The sequence below is a fragment of the Danio rerio genome, chromosome 10 (assembly GCF_052040795.2).
Source record: "Danio rerio strain M-AB ecotype USA chromosome 10, GRCz13ab, whole genome shotgun sequence".
Lineage (NCBI taxonomy): Eukaryota > Metazoa > Chordata > Actinopteri > Cypriniformes > Danionidae > Danio > Danio rerio.
In genome coordinates, this window is record NC_141030.1 from 15497409 (window position 1) to 15517441 (window position 20033).

Below are 20033 nucleotides of genomic sequence, written 5' to 3' on the forward strand. Positions count from 1 at the left end.
TGACCTAACCGAGGCTCAAACCAGTGCCCTTCTTGCTGCGAGGCAATCATGCTACCCACTGTGCCACCGTGAAGCCCTTCTTTAATCATGTTAATAATTAAATATATATTTTCTACATCCTACACTCTAAAAAAAAATTCCGTAAAAAAACGGTAAAATGTACTGGCAGCTCATTACACAAATATTTTACCGTAAATTAAAAACGGAAAACTTCTGTTAATTGACAGTGTGTCCACATTAAAAAAACTAAAAAATATCCGTTTTTTGACAGTTAAACTACTGTAAAATAACGAACCATTTTATAGTAATTTAAGGGTTTTCTATATAAAAAAACGGTTATTTTCTGTGTTTTTAAGGGTATACCAACAGTAAAAAAGCGGAACTATTTTGTGTTTTAATAGTATACCTACTGTAAAAAAACAGACAGATTCTGTGTTTTAATAGTATACCTACTGTGAAAAAACAGACAGATTCTGTGTTTTAATAGTATACCTACTGTAAAAAAACAGACAGATTCTGTGTTTTAATTGTATACCTACTGTAAAAAAACAGACAGATTCTGTGTTTTAATTGTATACCTACTGTAAAAAGAGGACTTTTTTGTTTTTTAATAGTATATATACAGTGAAAAAATGAACAGATTCTTTGTTTTAATGGGATACCTACTGTAAAAAAAATATTATTTTACTAATTTAATGCTCTTCAAGCAGCATAGAAATAGCAGTTGGTAAGGATAAACCTATACATATGGGAAATACACTACTAATGGTTTACCATAGTAAAACAAAACATGTATTCCATACTGTATGTGTAGAGAAGCAGTAAATAGTTTGTTAACTGTGAACTTACAATGATTAGTACAAAAACAACTTTGCAATTAAAACAGATTCTTTAATGAATACAAATCATTTGAATTCCAAATAGCAAGTTATACACACAATAAATACATATTGACATGTGAATCACACAGTGAGAAGTCTTGGCAAATAATCTCAAAGCAAATTAGTTTTAAATGTTAGCTTTAAGATAATTGAGGACAAGTGGGCAAATTACAAGTACTTTACATTAAGAAACCAGGTTAACTGCAAGATGGCAGGAAACAGACGATACAACTGGGTCTTCTTCCGCTCCAATACTGATACTTCAATGGCTGTAAAAAAAAAAAAAAAAAAAAAAAAAACATTACTAATGACATTTCACTTACAACTGGGGTAATTCCTTGCATGTCAATAGTTTACACAAATGAAAGTTTTATCATCATCTTCATGTCTCACTCTTGTCATTTCAAGCCTGTCTGACTGACATACTTCCACAGAACAAAATAGGAGAAATAGGAGCAACATTCTTTAAAATATGATATTTTGTGTTTTGCAGAGGAAACAAAGTCATACAGGTTTAAAATGTCAAGAGAGTAGGTAAATTATGAATGATCAATTATTCAGTTTTGGGTGAGAAATCACTTTAAGATTTTTCAAAATAAAGTGTAGGTACTTTTGACAATATTCGGAACAATAATGCAAGAGAGAAACAGTAATATAAACAAACTATGCTGGTAACACTATAATAACTACGGGCTATGATTCATTTATGAAGCATTAGCAAATAGTGAATTCATTATCTGTTAAGCATTAACTCTACATTAATAGATGTTAGCAGTTGGTTATAAATACAGCTGCAAAATTTGCTACAGCTACAGTTTAATAATTGTGTTATCAAACTTAAATGATTGATTTTACATTACTATTTATAGATTAAAAAAAAAAAAAAAAATATATATATATATATATATATATATATATATATATATATATATATATATATATATATATATATATAATATTATATTTAATATTGCATTATTTACAAAATTTCTTCCAGTTGTGGCCTAATCTAAAGTGAGGATTATTTATGATTTATAAATCCTTATAAACGACAGTTAAACCTTGCTGAATAGCAGGAGTGCCAAAATATAACATAAAACTGGATAAAACAACAATAAAATAATTTAATGATATATTACGATGCAACATTTCAGTGTTATTTAGCTATGTTTAAACTGTACAGTAATTTTATTTTAGATAAGATTTATTTTTCATTTAATACAATAAAATGAATTTCATTTTTAGAATATAACTGAATCTTTAATTGTGATTTATAAGGCGATTTACAAAGCATAAACAATCCTCACTTTAGGCTACAAAACTGGATGAAGTTAACAAAAGCACTTATTAAAATAAGTATTGTATATACTTTATATACTTATTTTTTATACTTTATATACAAGTATAACAATTACTATTCATTCATGTATTTTCCTTCAGCTTAGTGTGTGCTCACACTATGTATAGTTGCCTTGAACCAGGCCGAAGCACTCTTGTCCTCCCTCCCGTCTCCCCTGACGTCCCGCACTCACATTGCATTCGAGCCTGAGCACTCTTACATCATCGATGATGCGCTGTTTAGTTTAAGAAGTGCTCTCTCTCAGCACGGAGGAGAATTCTTTAGTTATATTGTTTTAGTCGTTTGGGATGCAGTAACACGCTGTCAAGAATTTCGCCGAACAGATCAGCCACTTTTGATGTTAATAAACAATCATAAACTCCTTGTGCTGCAGGAATAGGAGGTTTGCTAAAGGCGCAGCTGTGGTGCAGTAAGGGGTTTGCGTTCATTGAACAGTAATAGTGGTTAATTTATCCAAATCAAAGTCCCTTGCAAACTGTCATAGATTAAGACACAAACCCCTCACTGCACAACAGCTGCACCTTTAGCAAACCTCCTAGTACCTGCAGCACGTTGACTTTGATTGTTTATGAGTGTCAAAAGTGGCTGATCTGTTCGATGAAATATTTGACTGCGTGTCACTGCATATTGAACAACTAAAACGATATAACAATATAAAGAAATCTCCACTGTGCTGAGTGAGAGCACTTGTTAAACTGAACAGTGCGTTATTGATGATGTAAGCATGCTCAGGCTCGAATGCAATGTGAGTGCGGGTCGTCGGGGGAGACAAGCACGCTTCCAGTTTCAAGGCAACTGTGCATAGCATGAGTACGCCCTTGGAAACACCCATACACACATTTACAAACACACTCATACATAACAGCCAATTAAGTTAATCAATTTCCCTATAGCTTATGTCTTTGGACTGTGGGGGAAACCGGAGCACCCGGAGCTCTTCTTGCTGTGAGGCAACAGTGCTAGCCACTGAGCCACTGTGCTGCCCAACTATTACTATATGCCTGAATAATAAGATATATAAATGTTAGTTTAAATAGTTTATTAACCATTTACTTACACATTCTGAATGATTAGAAAAAAAATACACCAACTATTCTTAAATTACTGGTTTGTAAATAATGCTATACTAAATTTAGTAATGAAAAACTAATCATTAACAAAATATAAAAACAAAATCATTAAGCACATTATAGATGTGCTTATAAGTCAAGATTACAGCATTTGCAGCTGTAGTTATATACTGTATACTAAGGTCTGTTAATGTAGAGTTAAAGCTTAAAAGAACTTTTTGCTAATGCTTAATAAATTAATCAATAGTGTTTAGTTATTATAAAGTATTACCGGTTTGCTTAATTACCTTTAAATCTTCCAAGGATTCTGAAAGTCTTTCTGGTCTGACAGGAATCGAAGGAGTTTAGATGGTATGTTTCTGCTTGGTGCACTTTTTTCTGCTATGGACCTACATTCTGGATAGTTACTCAGCATGCTCCTGTTGTAAATACAACAAACATGTATCAACTTACTTGTCTTATAAAAATGAAATAAACTTAAAAATGTAAAAACATACCTTCATATAAACTCCAGAGTCAGGGCTGCTTCCTTAGGCTACATAATGTTTAGCACATAAGAGACTAAACATGTAGCTCACCACAATTAGGGGACAGCCCAATGATCTTGTTATTGTGACTGTGGACTCTTCTTCTGAAAAAAAGAAAAGAAAAGTGAGTTGTGTGTTGGGTCTGGTACACGTCCACATGGAAAGAACCTATATAAACATATGGTTTAATATAGGTTTTGATTTAGGTTTTTGAAATATGTGACAAATATAAAATTGGCTGTTTTCCTATATTACATGTACATATATGGGTACACATATGCACACCTATGGTAAATTATTAATATTATTAATAATATTATAAATATTATAATTATTATGTAAAATTATTCAAATACATGTCTGCTACATAATTTAAAAGAAATTAAAAAATATATATTTACTTAATCAAATATTACAAGAAATAATTATAGTGCAAGAACAAAAATAAGGCAAAAAAAAACAATAAAGGAAAGAAAAAAAATGTAAAAAAATTATAAACCATTTTGTTTTACATTTCTTTCTTTTCCACTATCTTTATACAAGAAAGAATTGACCTTGAAAATGTTTCAGGAAAACGTGTAGACATCATAGCTTTCCATCTCCTCTCACTTATTTGCCATAGTTAAATTCCATAACATGCCAATAACATGTGATACAAAATTCAAGTGGCACATACATAAGTTTTTCGCATTTTTTAAGTTAGTTCTTACCCAGAGAGCAAACCTACGTTAAATTAACATTGAATAAATGTTAAAACATCAATCAAACTATCATTGAAACAACGTTAAAAAGTCACCACTGATTTTTAGGCAGTTTTCCACCCTGAAATAATGGTAATTCTATGATAATAAATAGACAAAACTGTCCCAAAATCAGCATTTATTCAACCAAAATTAAATCTTATTTTTTTACAATGAACCCAACATTAAATAAAATGTTAAATCAACCACACTATCATACAATTAATGTTGAAATTTAAAGTAGATTTTTAGCCAGTTTTGCATCAAGAAATAAAGTTATTACAATGACGCTAAATAGATTAAACGGTCACAAAATCAGCATGAAGGCCTGGCTCACCATCAAGATGCCCACATTGAAATTGTCTCTCTTATCATCAGGTGGCTAAGAGAGAAAAGAAAAGAGATTCAGCAGTGGACCAGTTATTTCCTTATCACTTTAAACAGACATTACCAAAATAAAGAACTTGTAACATTTCAAATGATGCAAAAATAAATAATAATAATAATAAATAACTGCTTGGTTCATTTAACAGATTACAGTAGCAGGTTAAAAAACCCAGATAAAACACCCACATCAACCCAGTACTTTTTAGTTTGAATACATGTTAACAAAATTCAAAACTTACTGAAGCAAAATGTGTTCATGTAAACACTTAGTAAAAATATAGGTACAAGTAATTGGTTTGCCAAATAATAAAAATAAAAGCATCAATATCAAACAAAAACCCTGACCATTTTACCTCTTAAACTTGGAAGTTTACTGTCATCCCCTGTATTAGGTACAGATGGTCCAGCACAACTGCCTGAGTTCTGAAAGAGCAAAGACATTCTTGGTAAAATGACAATAGATGCAATGCTAAATATAAATCATTTTTTATTTTAATTTTTTGTATTATTTATAAAAATGCAGTACTGACCAGTCAGCATAAATTTTTACACCAACACACCTACAACAAAAATAACACTCATTCAGTTTGAAACATGCAGCACATAGTCTACTTTTATACTTTACAAACTTTGTGGATAATAAAAAAAAAATGAAAACATTTAAAACCCCAGCTGTATTTTATTTCATTTGTCCATATTAATTCAAATTCAGTTTGGATTGAATGTAAGATTTAAGATTTTTATTTAGATTGCTGTGAAAATGTACCTGTACCTTGTACTTATAACCAAAATTACAGAACCTGGAAATCAACAAAGCAAAATATCAGTGAACCTTATATGTACAAAACACTTAAAACCAAACAGAAAAAACGCTGAACATTTTACCTCTTAAACTTCAAAGTTTACCGTCATCTCCTGTATAAGGTACAGAGGGTCCAGCACAACTGCCTGAGTTCTGAAAGAGCAAACACATTCTTGGTAAAATTATAATAGATGCAATGCTAAATATAAATCATTGTTTATTTTTTTGGTTAAAAAATGCAGTACTAACCAGTCAGCATCACTTTTTACACCAACACACCTACAACAAAAATAACACTCATTCAGTTTGAAACATGCAGCACGTAGTCTACTTTTAAACTTCAAACTTTGTAAACAACAAAAAAATGAAAACATTTAAAATCCCAGGTGTATTTTATTTCATTTGTCCATATTAATTCAAATTCAGTTTGGATTGAATGTAAGATTTAAGATTTAACATTTTACCTCTTAAACTTCAAAGTTTACAGTCATCTCCTGTATAAGGTACAGAGGGTCCAGCACAACTGCCTGAGTTCTGAAAGAGCAAACACATTCTTGGTAAAATGACAATAGATGCAATGCTAAATATAAATCATTATTGTTATGGTTAAAAATGCAGTACTAACCAGTCAGCATCAATTTTTACACCAACACACCTACAACAAAAATAACACTCATTCAGTTTGAGACAGTCTACATTTAGACTTCACAAACGTTGTGAATAATAAAAAATGAAAACATTTAAAATCCCAGGTGTATTTTATTTCATTTGTCCGTATTAATTCAAATTCAGTTTGGATTGAATCTAAGAATTTACCTGTAACATGTACTTATAACCAAAATGAAAGAACCTGAAAGTCAACAAAGCAAAATATCAGTGAACCTTATTTGTGCAAATAAAACTCACTTAAAATCTACATAAAAAGATTTCATTTGCGATAACACCATGTGTAGTTCACTCTATTATCAAGGTTTCATTAAAATAAAACTCCTGATCTCCTAATAGTAAAGAAAGTATTGTTTGCTATAATGAATCGAACTGACAATTAGTTTGAAGAATTTTAAGACTGTGGAAGAACAACTCATCTTTATATCTTCATATTAGCTGCCCTTGAGATTCTTAAAAGTGAATAAATAAATATCAATGACAGTTCAACTCGACTACAACAAACATTTAATTGTGTGCTTTAAGGTACACGTTGTATTTGAGGCCGAAAACGCATGACAGTGTAAACACTATAAATACTTTTAAATGTCACACACGTACTGTATCACTCTGTTATCTCTATACACACAAACACACGTCGCGAAATGCGGAGGTTTTTTTTCGTTCCATTTGGCGAGCGTTGTTAAATTCCATAACACTCTCATCAGTTCTTGCTTCTTATTTGCGTCTATTACCCCAGTTTGTCACGCGGGATGAATGAAATGTTCATGAGTTAAAGTGAAACTGCCGAACTGCAGTTAAAGTCAGGCATCCTGCTGATTTGATTCATAAGGGCACTTGTTTGTCAGACGGCTCACCGGTCAGGTATACATCCGCGCTAAAATATCAAAGTATGAAAGTCATCCAGCTCCCAACCCAACGTTGAGAATAGATTAACGGCGATATATTTTTTTTTTACCGCGCGATAAGTCTCGCGTTAACGCAGCACGTTAATGCTGATAACGGCCCACCACTAATAAAAACTTTACGAGTGTGTATTTCCCCTCATACCGAGTTACAAATGCCTCCAATTCACGCGAGTCTAACTTATAACTTACTTAAAAACCAGCAAAGCTGTTCCACTGAAACTCGGTCACACAGCTTAATACGTCGGTCAAACTAAAGCTAACATTTGATAACGTCAGTAAAAATATGAAATTAGTCATTAATATGCAAACAAACACAGACGGTCAGGTGTTACGAGCGTTTGAAACACGTTAACGTTAGTGTTCATTAAAGGTAACGTATATCAACCAAACTACACAGTGACACAAACTTTGAATGCTATCCCTTGTTCAATGCACTGTACAAAGAAAACATTTATATTTCTATAAAATAATTAACATACCTTTTACACTCTTACAGACAAACTGACGTTTACCGTTAATCCAGTCAGGTGCAGAGGGAGTGAGTGGGTGATTGGACGTCACGCCACTTCCCGCGCACGGCAGTTTAGAAAAATACGGACAAACAACTGTAAATGAACAGATATCATATTTACTGATGAGAAAAACGTATAAAAAGGTAAAAAATCATTAGGTAAATGCTTGTTTAAATTACATTTAACCACTCATAGCTCAGTTTGATCTTAATGAAATAAAGTCTGATCTTATTAACAATATTAAACGTAATTCACTGCTGTACTTTCCATGGGCGCTTCATAAAAGACAAAAATCATTTTAAATAACGATAAAAAGGTAATAAAGCAGTCTTTTAACTAAAATATTGTTATATGTTTTATTAATCGTACTTACCAGGGAAAAAACAGAGGAAGAAATATGTCCCGGTGTCCATCAAACGCTGTCTGAGCTGCGATCCCCTTCCCACAATGCAATTCGAAAATGTATATAAACGGAAAAACACCCGTAATACGTGTATACGGAAAAAATCTGTTAAAATATACAGTCATTTAACTGTTATTTTACAGATTTTTTTTACAGTGTATAATGACTTTTTCATTTGTTCATTGTTGTATTGTGGTCCTCTATCGTCGAGTGACAGTATTTGCATTTAAAAAAACAAATTTATTGACAATATTTAATTCAAACATTTAATTTCAGTTGGCTTTTTTGTAGCTTAATGAATGATCAAACAAACAAATGATTACTTTACATTAGATCTCTGTTAAAGGTATTTGCCCGACCCTCTCCCTCTCTTCTCAGATGGGATGGTGGGCCAGATCAAAGGTTACCGTGGGCTAACTTTGGCCCATGGGCCCTAGTTTGGGCATCACTGCCCTAGTTGATTTATTGAAGATGATCATTAAAGATAATCAATTGACTTTTACTTAACTTATTTAGTACTGTTATATTAAATATTTAGTACGTTTTATGTGATATAAGTTTATTGTACTCAATATATATACTCAAAAATGACATGTTTAATTAAAATGGGTTGCAACAACACAAGTCTTACATTTTCTTGGGGACAACCTAATTGTTTATGTTCAGTCCACTTAAATTTGTTAAAAGGATTATGCTAACTAAACAGATTTGTGTTTGGACAACATAATTTGTGTGGAACTCAGCATTTTTTTATAGTGAATATGATTAATATAATTACTTTGTGCAAATTACAAGGATTTTTAAAAGTAATTCTTAAGAGTAATTTTTCTTATTGTAGCATGGGTTTAGATGTTCTCAAATTCTTTGACAGGTGAAAATAAAGGTACTTCATGGTTGCTCATACAGATGTGGACAGACGGCGAGCGAGGGCTTGAGAAAGAGAACTGGAGCTGTAGTCTGTGCAGGGTTATTCCACAGGGGCTTTGGGCTGAGAGTCCACTTATACCGCCTTGAGTTCCAGCACTCAGAGTCAGACAGGCCTAATCAGCTCTCAGCAGACAGTGTCTGACCGCACAGATCACTGATTCAGATGAGCTCAGTGTGTCTCAAAGCCTCTGCTGAACACGAGAGGGCATGACATGACAGACGGAACCAAAGGAGAGCAGAAGGAAGCTGAGGTTGAGCGGGAAGCAAGAGTTGACAGATGGAGTTACAAACAAAGGGAAAGGCAGATTAGTAAATATCTTACTGGACATCGACTTCGAAGTCCGTTGGGATGAACGTTGGATGCTGAAGGTGCCAGCTGCAGTAGAAGCCTCTGGGATAGGTGTTTGATCGACACGTCACCTGCGGTTCCTTGGGAGGAACTGTGGAAAAAGCAAAAGGTAAGAAATGTAAGTACTTTGTCAACTACAACACCTTCAGAAATCCATCAGCGGCCCAAAATACAAGTCTCGGGAGGGTTTTACGATATCCACTGCTTCTTTGGCCGCATAACCCCTTGAACCTCCCCCATTCCAAGCATCAAGTGGGAAAGGAAATGTAATAACCGCCCATGCCCTCCTTCCAGATTAGGGTCCTTTCTTACAGCGCCACTGGACCGTGCCTACGACTGCAAGAATTGAAACTGATGACTTGGACCGGTTGCCTGGGTTACGCATAATATTACTCTTTCCCATGTGTGAAACGGAGAGTGATTTAAGCCTCGTTGGCTGCCGAGCGCTGCCTTCTCTTTCCTCATCTCCATCGGCCCCCGGAGGCCTGACAAACTAGAGCCTGCGAGAAACAAAACCACTTCTAAAGCTCACCTCTAGGCTCCCCTTTGAGCTTTGATTGCGCTAAACAGCATACTAAGCTGCCAGCTTACACACGTTCTTCCCTTGCGTGATTGCGATGAAGTTGGCTTTGAGATTTTTGATGGGGATTTCTATCTTTGCGCTTGTGGGAACATGCAATGCTCTCAAGGCTTGATATAAAAGACACTGAGTGGAGAACTTTTGAAAGTGACTTTAAGCCTTATATGATCCATTTTATTAGTGGCGCTTGCTAAGGTTAGCATGAATAATATTGCAAATACTCTAACCTGCATGTGAAACTTGGCACAAAACTTGCAACCCTTAGTTTTATGTACTGATTGTGGGTGTCTATTCCTGCTACTGGAAGATTGTCACATTGAGTATGTTTACATGGACACCAATAATCAGATTTTTGATTAATACTATACTCTGATTAAGAGTCTACCATGTAAATCGATTGTCCTTTTGATGAATTTGATCCTATAAATGAACTAAACAAAATCTAATTAAGACACATGTAATATGCCAATTTTAGCCACATTGTTGAAGTGCAATACAGACATGTAAATACCTTAATCAAACTATTACAATGGTTTAAGATTTTGTGACAGGATAGTCTATACACACGGGGCTGTTTGACATTATTCTCTGCACCTACTGAGTCAGTGAAGGACCACCGACAACTGCATCATGAAATGCGGAGGATTTTTATTTCCCATACAGCCTGCAGTATCAAATTCCATTAAAACAAACTCTTCCAGCAGTTTATACTCGCATCCAATATCTCGCTTGTCATAGGGGTTTAATTGAAATGTTCCTGAATGAAAGTGAAAGTGCCAAACTGTAGTTGAAGTCAACAAATTAAAAATGAAGAACACCCTACATTACAAGGAAATGTGGATAGTGTGGTGACACAATGACGTTAATCAAATTATGCAATAACATGTGAAACTGGATCATAAAAAGAACATTTCAAAAGCAACTCATGTAAACACCTTACTAATATAATTGTCTTATCAAAATTAAGCCAAATAAAATGATTACTGATGTTCATGTAAACATATAGTCAATGTCTAACACACTTAACTGTACTTTCTAGTAGCTATAAAGTTCTTAATTAGCTGGTTCAGGTATGGTTAATCAGAACAGCAGTTAAACTCAGCAAGATAGTGACAAGGGATGGGTACCGAAACTCAGTACTTCGGTACTATCGGTATCGGTTCTACATTATAAAAGACCGAAGTATCGATAAACTCTGATGTTAATACTGCTGCTATCTGGATATTTATTGCTGTATAAACATCATTTACAGTAGCATAATTTAACTGACCAACCTTTTCTAATTTGTGATATTTCATATTCATCGGCACAGTTGGCAATGTTACATGAGTAATGTTCATGTTTTATGGCGAGCGCGTCAGTAAAAGCCTCCACAGTTTTGGCTGCACAGGTGCACTCAGTGGAGGCTTGCCAAACGGATTGTATTTCCAGAGTGAACAGTGACAATGCTAGTTGAGACACCGCAACAAGTTGTTTTCTGGTATAAGTGGAAACGCAAGCAATCTGACCAAATGAAAGTATATCTTTCAGAAGTGCAATAAGTGCAGTAAGACAAATAAAACGTTTTTGACTCCCTAGCTACTACAGTAATGTTACATCATCTACATCATTGTGCCAGCAGTCAATCACCTAAATTAGTATATTATTAATAGTTAAATAAACACACACTTTCAAAGTGATGGGTTGCAGCTGGAAGGGCATCCGTTGCATAAAACATATGCTGGATAAGTTGGCGGTTCATTCCCGCTGTGGCGACCCCAGATTAATAGAGGGACTAAGTCGAATAGAAAATGAATGAATGAATCGATAAACACACACATTTGGTTATAATGAAAACAGTGTAAATATTTCTGCAGTAGCCTAAACAAATCTTAAACATTAAAAATGTTTTTACATCAGCTGTATTGACAAATATAGCATATGAATAGCCTAATACAAAAACTATGCTTAATAAGAAAATATTTATTTGTTTTACAATTATTTGTTGTTTTATTTAACATAAAAAAGTAAAAATACAATAAAGTGTTGTTAATTTCAGTCAATAATTTTTTTCGTAAAAAAAAAGAAAAAAAAACACTACAAAATGTACTGATAAGACAACCGTTAAAGTACCGAACAGATAAGTGGTATTGATAAAAGTAGTAATGCTGTTAAAACCTTAACGATACCCATCCCTAATAGTGACATTCCAGAAATAGGGTTGGACACCTGCTGTAGACAATACACATATTTAAATAATTGAGTTATGCTATTTTTTTTATTTTAATTTTTTCATCTGGGCATTTAGTAACCACCAAGAATGCCCGGGAAAGCATACTGTAACACCGTTTTTGCTAACCAGAATTACTACACTAAACTTTTTATTATAATGACAAGAACAAACTTAAAGTAGCACTCCACTTTTTATTCAAATTCAACAAAGAGTTTGGGTAATTTAAAGCTTAACTCGTTTTTAGTTAGACAGTGTAGCAAGTTTGACATAAAATGAAAAGCTGCTAGAGTTAAGCTTTAAATAGAACAATTATCAAAACACTTGTTTAACAATTTATGGAGCAAGATGCTATTGGTCTGATCCTTTTTCTAATTATGTTAAACTAAGCTAAAAGTGCTCCCACGAGACCAAAAAAATGGTGGATCAGTGTGAATGGGTGCACAGATATATAAATTTGCATTTGCAGACAGACAGTTTGGTATACTTATCAAAGTTATTCATTTTCGGCCTCAAAAATTTAAATTTAAATTTAAATAAATGTTAACTTTTTTAGTCTTATGCCTTACTCAGAATATAAAAAATACATATGAATATTTTTCATAGGGCTATTTTTCATTTAGATCATTTACTTTATTTTTTACTAGTGGAATGTGAGGAGACTTTCAACCAGTACAGCAAGAATGTTTCTGAAGACGATCACCTACTGCACCTTTAAGCGATGAAGAATCATGTACAAATCGAGTACTAATTTATCTCAATGTGAGTTACCTAAAATTAGCAGTGTGGGAAATTGAGGACACAGGAGATAGTGGAACACTTGTTAAAAGAGAGGAGGAGTCTGGAGCATGATGCGTTTGACCTGACATTCCAATCATGTGCTGCTACCTCAGTGCTTAGACAGTTTCTCCTCAGGAGGTGCATTCCTCCATAGAGTTCAGCCTGCAGGAGGCCTTCCTCACCCTCAGGCCAAATGGGCACACTGACAGCTCATGGACCCTCATCTTTGGCTGCTATAAACACCGGAACCCTCCCCTTTCACTTCCCCACCCTTCCCAAAAGAAAGCACACGGTCATCCGCATAGTGGAAGATCTCAAAGACATTCTCCAAAGAGGCAAAAGCGGCAAAACAAAAGATGGTTGCTTTTTTCTGAGAGAATTTGCAACCTAGCAACACCTCTATTGTTTCCTTTATGCTTTTTTTTTTTTTGCTTTCCTCCTTTTTTGTTGGACAGAATGTTGTTGAAGGGACAACAAAGACATATCTCAGCATTCTTCCTCATGTGTGATTTCATCTAAGCTACCGGTGCCAAAAGAACAGCATTAGCAAGAGATGGGGAGAAACCGAACAAAAGTGACACTCAAGCCATCTTAGTAAAAGTAGCTCTTAATAAAAAAAGAGTAGAAAACTAATGGAAAGGCTTAAATAGCAAACATGTAATTTACAAATGTAATGTAAATGTATTATTTAAAAATTTACATTTTTATTATGCTTTTTTTCACGTATTTAAGGTGTTTTCACACATACTGTATATTTTTGTTTCTGAACCTTTTGCGTTTCCCCAGTTAGCGCGGTTTGTTTGATATATGTGAATCCAGGAATCGCACTCGGATCCATGCCAAAACAATCGGTCTGAGATTGCCTGAATGATATGGTATCATCAAAACTCAAAACTGTATAGTGTGGATTGATTGTAGTGAGAAAGCAATGTGATCCTAACCAGGCTGTATATAAGTATATTATGAGTATATGAAGAAAGAAGTATTAGTAGGGAGTACGTAATTCCTACTGGTAAATGTGCGTTTAATTTCAAAAACGAAAGTGAATGCATGTTGAACTATTGATGAGAGCTGTTAATCTGTTAAGAAAATTGACAGAACAGTAATCTTGGTTTATCTATTTATTTCTCTCTATAATTTAAAGCCTACAATGTATAATTCCAGCCAACGGCTATGTACGATAAAGGCTTACCTCTCATTTATACTTGGTGATGATATCTCAGAGTGTTCATATATTCATTCATTTTCTTTTCAGCTTAGTCCCTTTATTAATCTGGGGTCGCCACAGCAGATTGAATGGGGATGCCTTTGCCACTGCAACTTATCACTGGGAAACAACCATACACACTCATTCACACACATACACTACAGACATTTACCCAATTCACCTGTACTGCAAATCTTTGGACTGTGGGTTAAACCGGAGCACCCGGAGGAAACCCATGGTAATGTGGGGAAAAAATGCAAACTCCACACAATGTCAACTGACCCAGCTGAGGCTTAAACCAGTGACCTTCCTGTTATGAGGCGACAGCACTACCTACTGCACCCCAGCATTACCTTGTCTGAGGGTGTCACCATTCAAAATGAAAGCGCAGCTTTTTGCTTTTGTCTTTAATCTCAATGCCATTAATTAAAATAAGGTTGCATGACAGCTGACCGGGAATCTGAAAAATAAACTTTCAAACTCTGACTAATGTGACGAGAATTTACTTGCAATGGAATTGTTTTAGCTATTTTGGTCCATTTAGAAACTTTGGCTTGTGAAAGTGAACTGCACCAAAAACAAAGTGCAACACTGTAACAATCTTAATCCCTGTTTCAGAAAAAAAAAAAAAAAAAAAAAAAAACAATCAATCTACAGGTTTTAAAGCACCCTTAGGCCCAATCCCAATTCTACCCCTTAGCCCTTCTTCTTCCCCATACCCCTCATTTTGCATGTTCATGTTAAGACGTAGGGCTGTCCCAATTCTTTTTAGCTTGATGAGGTAAGGCTAAGGGGAAGGGCTAGGTAGCCTTTTAAACAGATTTTTCAGGACCACACTCGAAACCAAGGGGTACAAAAATTTCCCAGAATTCACCATCTACATTGGCAGCATGGCTGCTCAAGGGAATAAGGAGATGCACAAAGTTTTTTTTTTTATTTTGTATTTTTTGTCATTACTACGAATTTTTAAAACAAACAAGCACATGTTTTAATACATTTTAAAAAGTGTGCGTGTTTTACAATCATGCTTAAAAAAATCTATAATCTCTAATAATAACTCCTGTATAGTATTTCCACAACATACTTTCACATCTGTCACTCGATGACTCTCGAATACCCTGTCAGAAAAGTATAGTTGTTGCAAATGACCGTTTTACACTGTGTCTGGTTTAATGTTAATGTTGTTTTTGTGTGTTTACATGCAGTAGATGAAAATGGCCACGGTGTAAATCAACAGTACAATGACAATCTTCTTGCCACAGTACATCATTATAACAACATGATGTCATTGCCTTCAGTGATTTCCTGAAGATAAATATAAAATAAGACTGGAATAACTACAGCTGTTACCATCATTGATCTCATATGAAGTAAGAGATTGCCATATCATATGATGACGTATGCAGGTGTTGTGGTGGTGTCCCATGTCTTAGGGGGTAAAAATTTAAACCCTTCCCCTTTACACTCTGTTTCAAGGGCCAAGGGGAAGATATAGGCGTACAAAAATAGAATTGGGATTGGGTCCAAGTCTCATTTCGCCATGCTAAAACCATTCCATCAAAGTAAAACGATTCATGCAAAGGTATTAAAGTAAAATTGTTTGCTAAATATTGTGCAATTCATCAAATCTTCTGCACCAATAAAAACTAGACTGACTGATATATTGTGAATGCATGAGCAATTATTTTACTTTCCTCAACATTTGCTTTGCATTTAAATGCATAATAAAAGAAAATGCATGGGACTAGCCCTAAAATTTCCCTCCCAAATCTCTGTGATGTCAGTACGTTCAGCAAGATCTCACTTAATGCAACCATAACCCTACAGAGTGCTGTCATATCATATGCAGGCCTCGAAAATGATCTCTTCCAAACTACTTGTACCAAAAGTGAAACTTCAGTACTATTTGTAATAAAAGCTGATAATTGCAGAGGTCAATGAAGAGGTGCAATTTAGCTGTCAGACGAAGTACATTTACTGATGAAAAAAAGTCCTTCTCAGACATCCGGAGTCCTGTTTTTCTATGCTGACACAATTTAAATGAAACATACGAAAACAGTTGCCTTTGACCTTGGCTGCTTATTCTTTAACCCCACTTTAAATCTGAACCGTGCTTGTCACTCAGCGTGCTGAAAGCATCATGTGTGATACGACGACCCCAGGCGCATCAGGTAAACTCTCTCACACTCTCAACAAATCCAGTTGGTCATGCAAAAACCAAAAGGAAAAGCTTCGCTATTGGCCCCCTGTGATGCTGGCTGTCTGCTCCCTAATCTGAGGCCATTAAAAGACCAGCACAATAAAAGGCCTGGTTTCAGGGGTCAGTTGACAAATGTCAAGCCGCCAGGCCACATGAAAGGCGGGTGAGTGAATCCCAGGCGACCACCACTATCATCACTAACTGCTGATCTGTCAAAGCCGGGTTTGAGCCCCCCCTCAATAACATGTCTGGAATGTGGACTATGTGCTCGACAATTGAAAGCAGTGGCAGGAGCAGCACAGGGAATGGGGGTCAAGTTGCATTGAAGGCCTCTACCTGCAAAAAAAGTGCAGATCAGTCAGAGGAAACACCTAACGCTGTCTAGACCAGCAACTAATACACCATCAGACAAATTTGGCAAGTGGTTATTAATCTTGAAGCATGCTGTGGGTGTTTGAAAGCTTGCAGAGCCATAATTATTTGATTTGAGTACAATAAAAAAAACGTTGTCTACTACAATTGGATTTGCAATGATACACGCAGGGTTTTATTTTAAATATTTGCTTAAAAGTAGCACTCCATTTATTTAAACAGGCTCAATTTACGACTCAAACATATACGTACCACCAGATGCATAATATCATTGCACATTCAGCTAGATGCTAATGGTATAATCCAATAAAATAATCCATGCAAAGCTAAGCTAAAAGTGCTAAGCTAAGCTAAATGGTAAAACTCAATAGTTTAACTCTAGGGGACTTGTAAAATTTACAAAACATTTTTTTTTCCAAAAACACAGTGTTCCTCAAAAACTTTTAGTTGCTTTACTATAAAACATCTCGCATACATCATTTCAATTATACTCAGGTTGAAAATTAATTATAATAGTTGGTCATTACAGACTTTTATAAGGTGTTTTCTAAGGTTTTTCTACACTACCTGACAAAAGCCTCTGACAAAAATTACTGCATCCATATATCTCTGCAATGACTCAAATAACTTTTTAATAAAGTCATCTAGAATGGCAAGGAAAGAATTATTGCAGGACTTCCAGAGTCCATCAAGATTTGTTGGATTCATCTTCAATGCCTCCTCCTTCATATTACCCCAGACATGCTCAATAATGTTCATGTCTGGGGACTAGGCTGGCCAATCCTGGAGCACCTTGACCTTCTTTGCTTTCATGAACTTTGATGTGGAGGCTGATGTATGAGAAGGAGCGCTATCCTGCTAAAGAATTTGCCCTCTCCTGTGGTTTTTAACGTAATGGGCAGCACAAATGTCTTGATAACTCAGGCTGTTGATGTTGCCATCCATTCAGTGTCCTTCTTTGACCCCAAACCATGATTTTTCCTTTACCAAACTTGACTGATTTCTATGAGAATCTTGGGTCCATGCGGGTTTCAATAGGTCTTCTGCAATAATTGTGATGATTGGTATGCACTTTAACAGATGATTCATCTGAAAAATCTACCTTCTGCCACTTTTCTATATGATCAACTAAGATTCAAGTTGCTCTTACAAACTGGGATTGCTGACAAAATGAGTGAGTTTGAGCCACTTGTACATTAAGGTAGCGTTCAGAAAAAACTAAATACCAGTGAAGAAACTTGACACAGAGGAACATAAACAATTTACGGCCAGCTAGTGTTTCAGAAGTGTTATTACAGAGCAACAGAAACAGCACGCAGAAGTATAAATGCACGGCAACGCACAGGGCATGGGTCGTGGGTCACGCCAATCACTCGACGCAGAAGTATAACCCATGCTTTAGGGGTGGAGTTAGAGTGCCAATCTCCTTTCAAAAATGGTACAATTTTGCCTAAACTAAATCATATGAATTTGTAAAATTAAGCTACTATTCTGCCAATACATAAAATACATACAGTTGAAGTCAGAATTATTAATTTTCTTCTAAAAAATATTTCCCAAATAATGTTTAATAGAGCAAGGACATTTTTTTACAGTATGTCTGATAATATATTTTTTTTATTCTGAGGAAAGTCTTATTTTTTATTTCAGCTAGAATAAAAGCAGTTTTTAAATTTTAAAAACCCATTTTAAACTCAAAATTATTAGCCCCTTTAAGTATTTTTTTCGATAGTCTACAGAACAAACCATTGATATACAGTAACTTGCCTAATTACCCTGACCTGCCTAGTTAACCTAATTAAGCCTTTAAATGTCACTTTAAGCTGTATAGAAGTGTCTTAAAAAATGTCTAGTTTGATGACATCATTTACTGTCATCATGGCAAAAATAAAATAAATCTGTTATTAGAAATTAGTTATTAAAACTATTATGTTTAGAAATGTGTTGAAAAAAATCTGCTCTCCATTAAACAGAAGTTGGAAAAAATTAACAGCTGGGCTAATAATTCAGAAGGGTAATAATTCTGACTTCAACTGTTTGTTTTATCAGGAAAAAAAAAAAAAAAAAAAAAACTCATTAGTGCATTATATTAGTGTATTATAATTATGTTATACTGTACAGCCATCATTATATATTAACCATTAATCACCTTGTTTAATACAATAACCTTGCCTTGATTAATACATCCATATAACATGGATATCATAGAACTTGCCTTATCACTTGTTTTTTTTTTAATTAAACAAAACAAAACAAATAAAAAAACAAAACAAAACAAATGAAAAAACAAAACAAAACAAAACAAAACAAAACAAAACAAAACAAAACAAAACAAAACAAAACAAAACAAAACAAAACAAAACAAAACAAAAACATTTCTGGTGACTTCAAATTTTGCTTTTAATTTTGCATCTTCAATTCAAGACTAGGATTTGGGACGGTAGGGTCTTCAAACAGGCAAAGCCATCATCATAAATTAGTCACAGAGCTTGTCCTGTGCAGAAAGTGCCTGGCTGGCATCTTGTCAAGGAACAGCTTTGCTCCATCTGTGCATGCATGCAAATTTATCTTATGCCCCGGAATCTAATCGAAAGTCCAATATAAAAAAAGCCTCATAAATCCTTGACAGAGGTGCTTGAATAGGAGTGAGGCTGAGGTCCACAGCTAGAGACCATCTAAATGAATTGTTCTCTCACAAGTGCTAATAAATCATCAATCTCCTCTGAGTATGTACTCTATGTCATGGATGTACAGGAACTGAGCATAAGCCACAAAATCTATCCTGGTTCCTTTTTTAAGGACAAAACAAGGCAGCACTTTACTCATGCTGTGTTTTGTCGATGAAACATTTCTACTCTGTACCATATGTTCCGGCGTACTGTCCAGACAGACAGAGCTGTGCAAGTGGGACAGGAAAAAGCTAGTCAGCAATCTTTAGCAAAACAATTTCAAAGCATCACACAAGCTAAATCCACCATGGTACACTGACAATAAATCTAAGAGTAATACACTGTGCAGTGTTAACAGCCCGTGGGGTTAACAATCCATTTAACAGTGAAAGCTGTAGAAAAACATGGGACATACTTTGTTTTAAAAAGGCCCTTTTCGTAGCAAAGGTGCTGTTGTTTTCACTCAACGTGTGTTCAGTCAGGG

At 34.8% G+C, this 20033-nt stretch overlaps 1 protein-coding gene and 1 long non-coding RNA gene across 4 annotated transcripts in view; both read right to left on the minus strand.

Annotated features, from left to right (window-relative positions):
• Window positions 1–20033, minus strand: part of cntfr (ciliary neurotrophic factor receptor) — a 330293-nt gene that overhangs the window by 81620 nt on the left and 228640 nt on the right. Inside the window, 1 exon segment of the mRNA NM_001098242.2 lies at window positions 9506–9623. Coding sequence (NP_001091712.1) covers window positions 9506–9623 — 118 coding nt within the window.
• LOC147841999 (uncharacterized) lies at window positions 865–8304 on the minus strand. Of its 3 annotated transcripts, none has more exons than XR_015500874.1 (14): window positions 8227–8304; window positions 7821–7946; window positions 6584–6617; window positions 6393–6422; window positions 6232–6301; window positions 6017–6046; window positions 5851–5920; window positions 5738–5765; window positions 5496–5525; window positions 5319–5388; window positions 4916–4960; window positions 3809–3939; window positions 3599–3730; window positions 865–1150 (listed from the first exon to the last, which is right to left on the minus strand). It is a non-coding gene; the product is annotated as an uncharacterized LOC147841999 (long non-coding RNA). The 3 variants fall into 3 exon arrangements; XR_015500873.1 differs by having other exon boundaries at window positions 3809–3942; XR_015500872.1 differs by lacking the exon at window positions 6393–6422 and having other exon boundaries at window positions 3809–3942.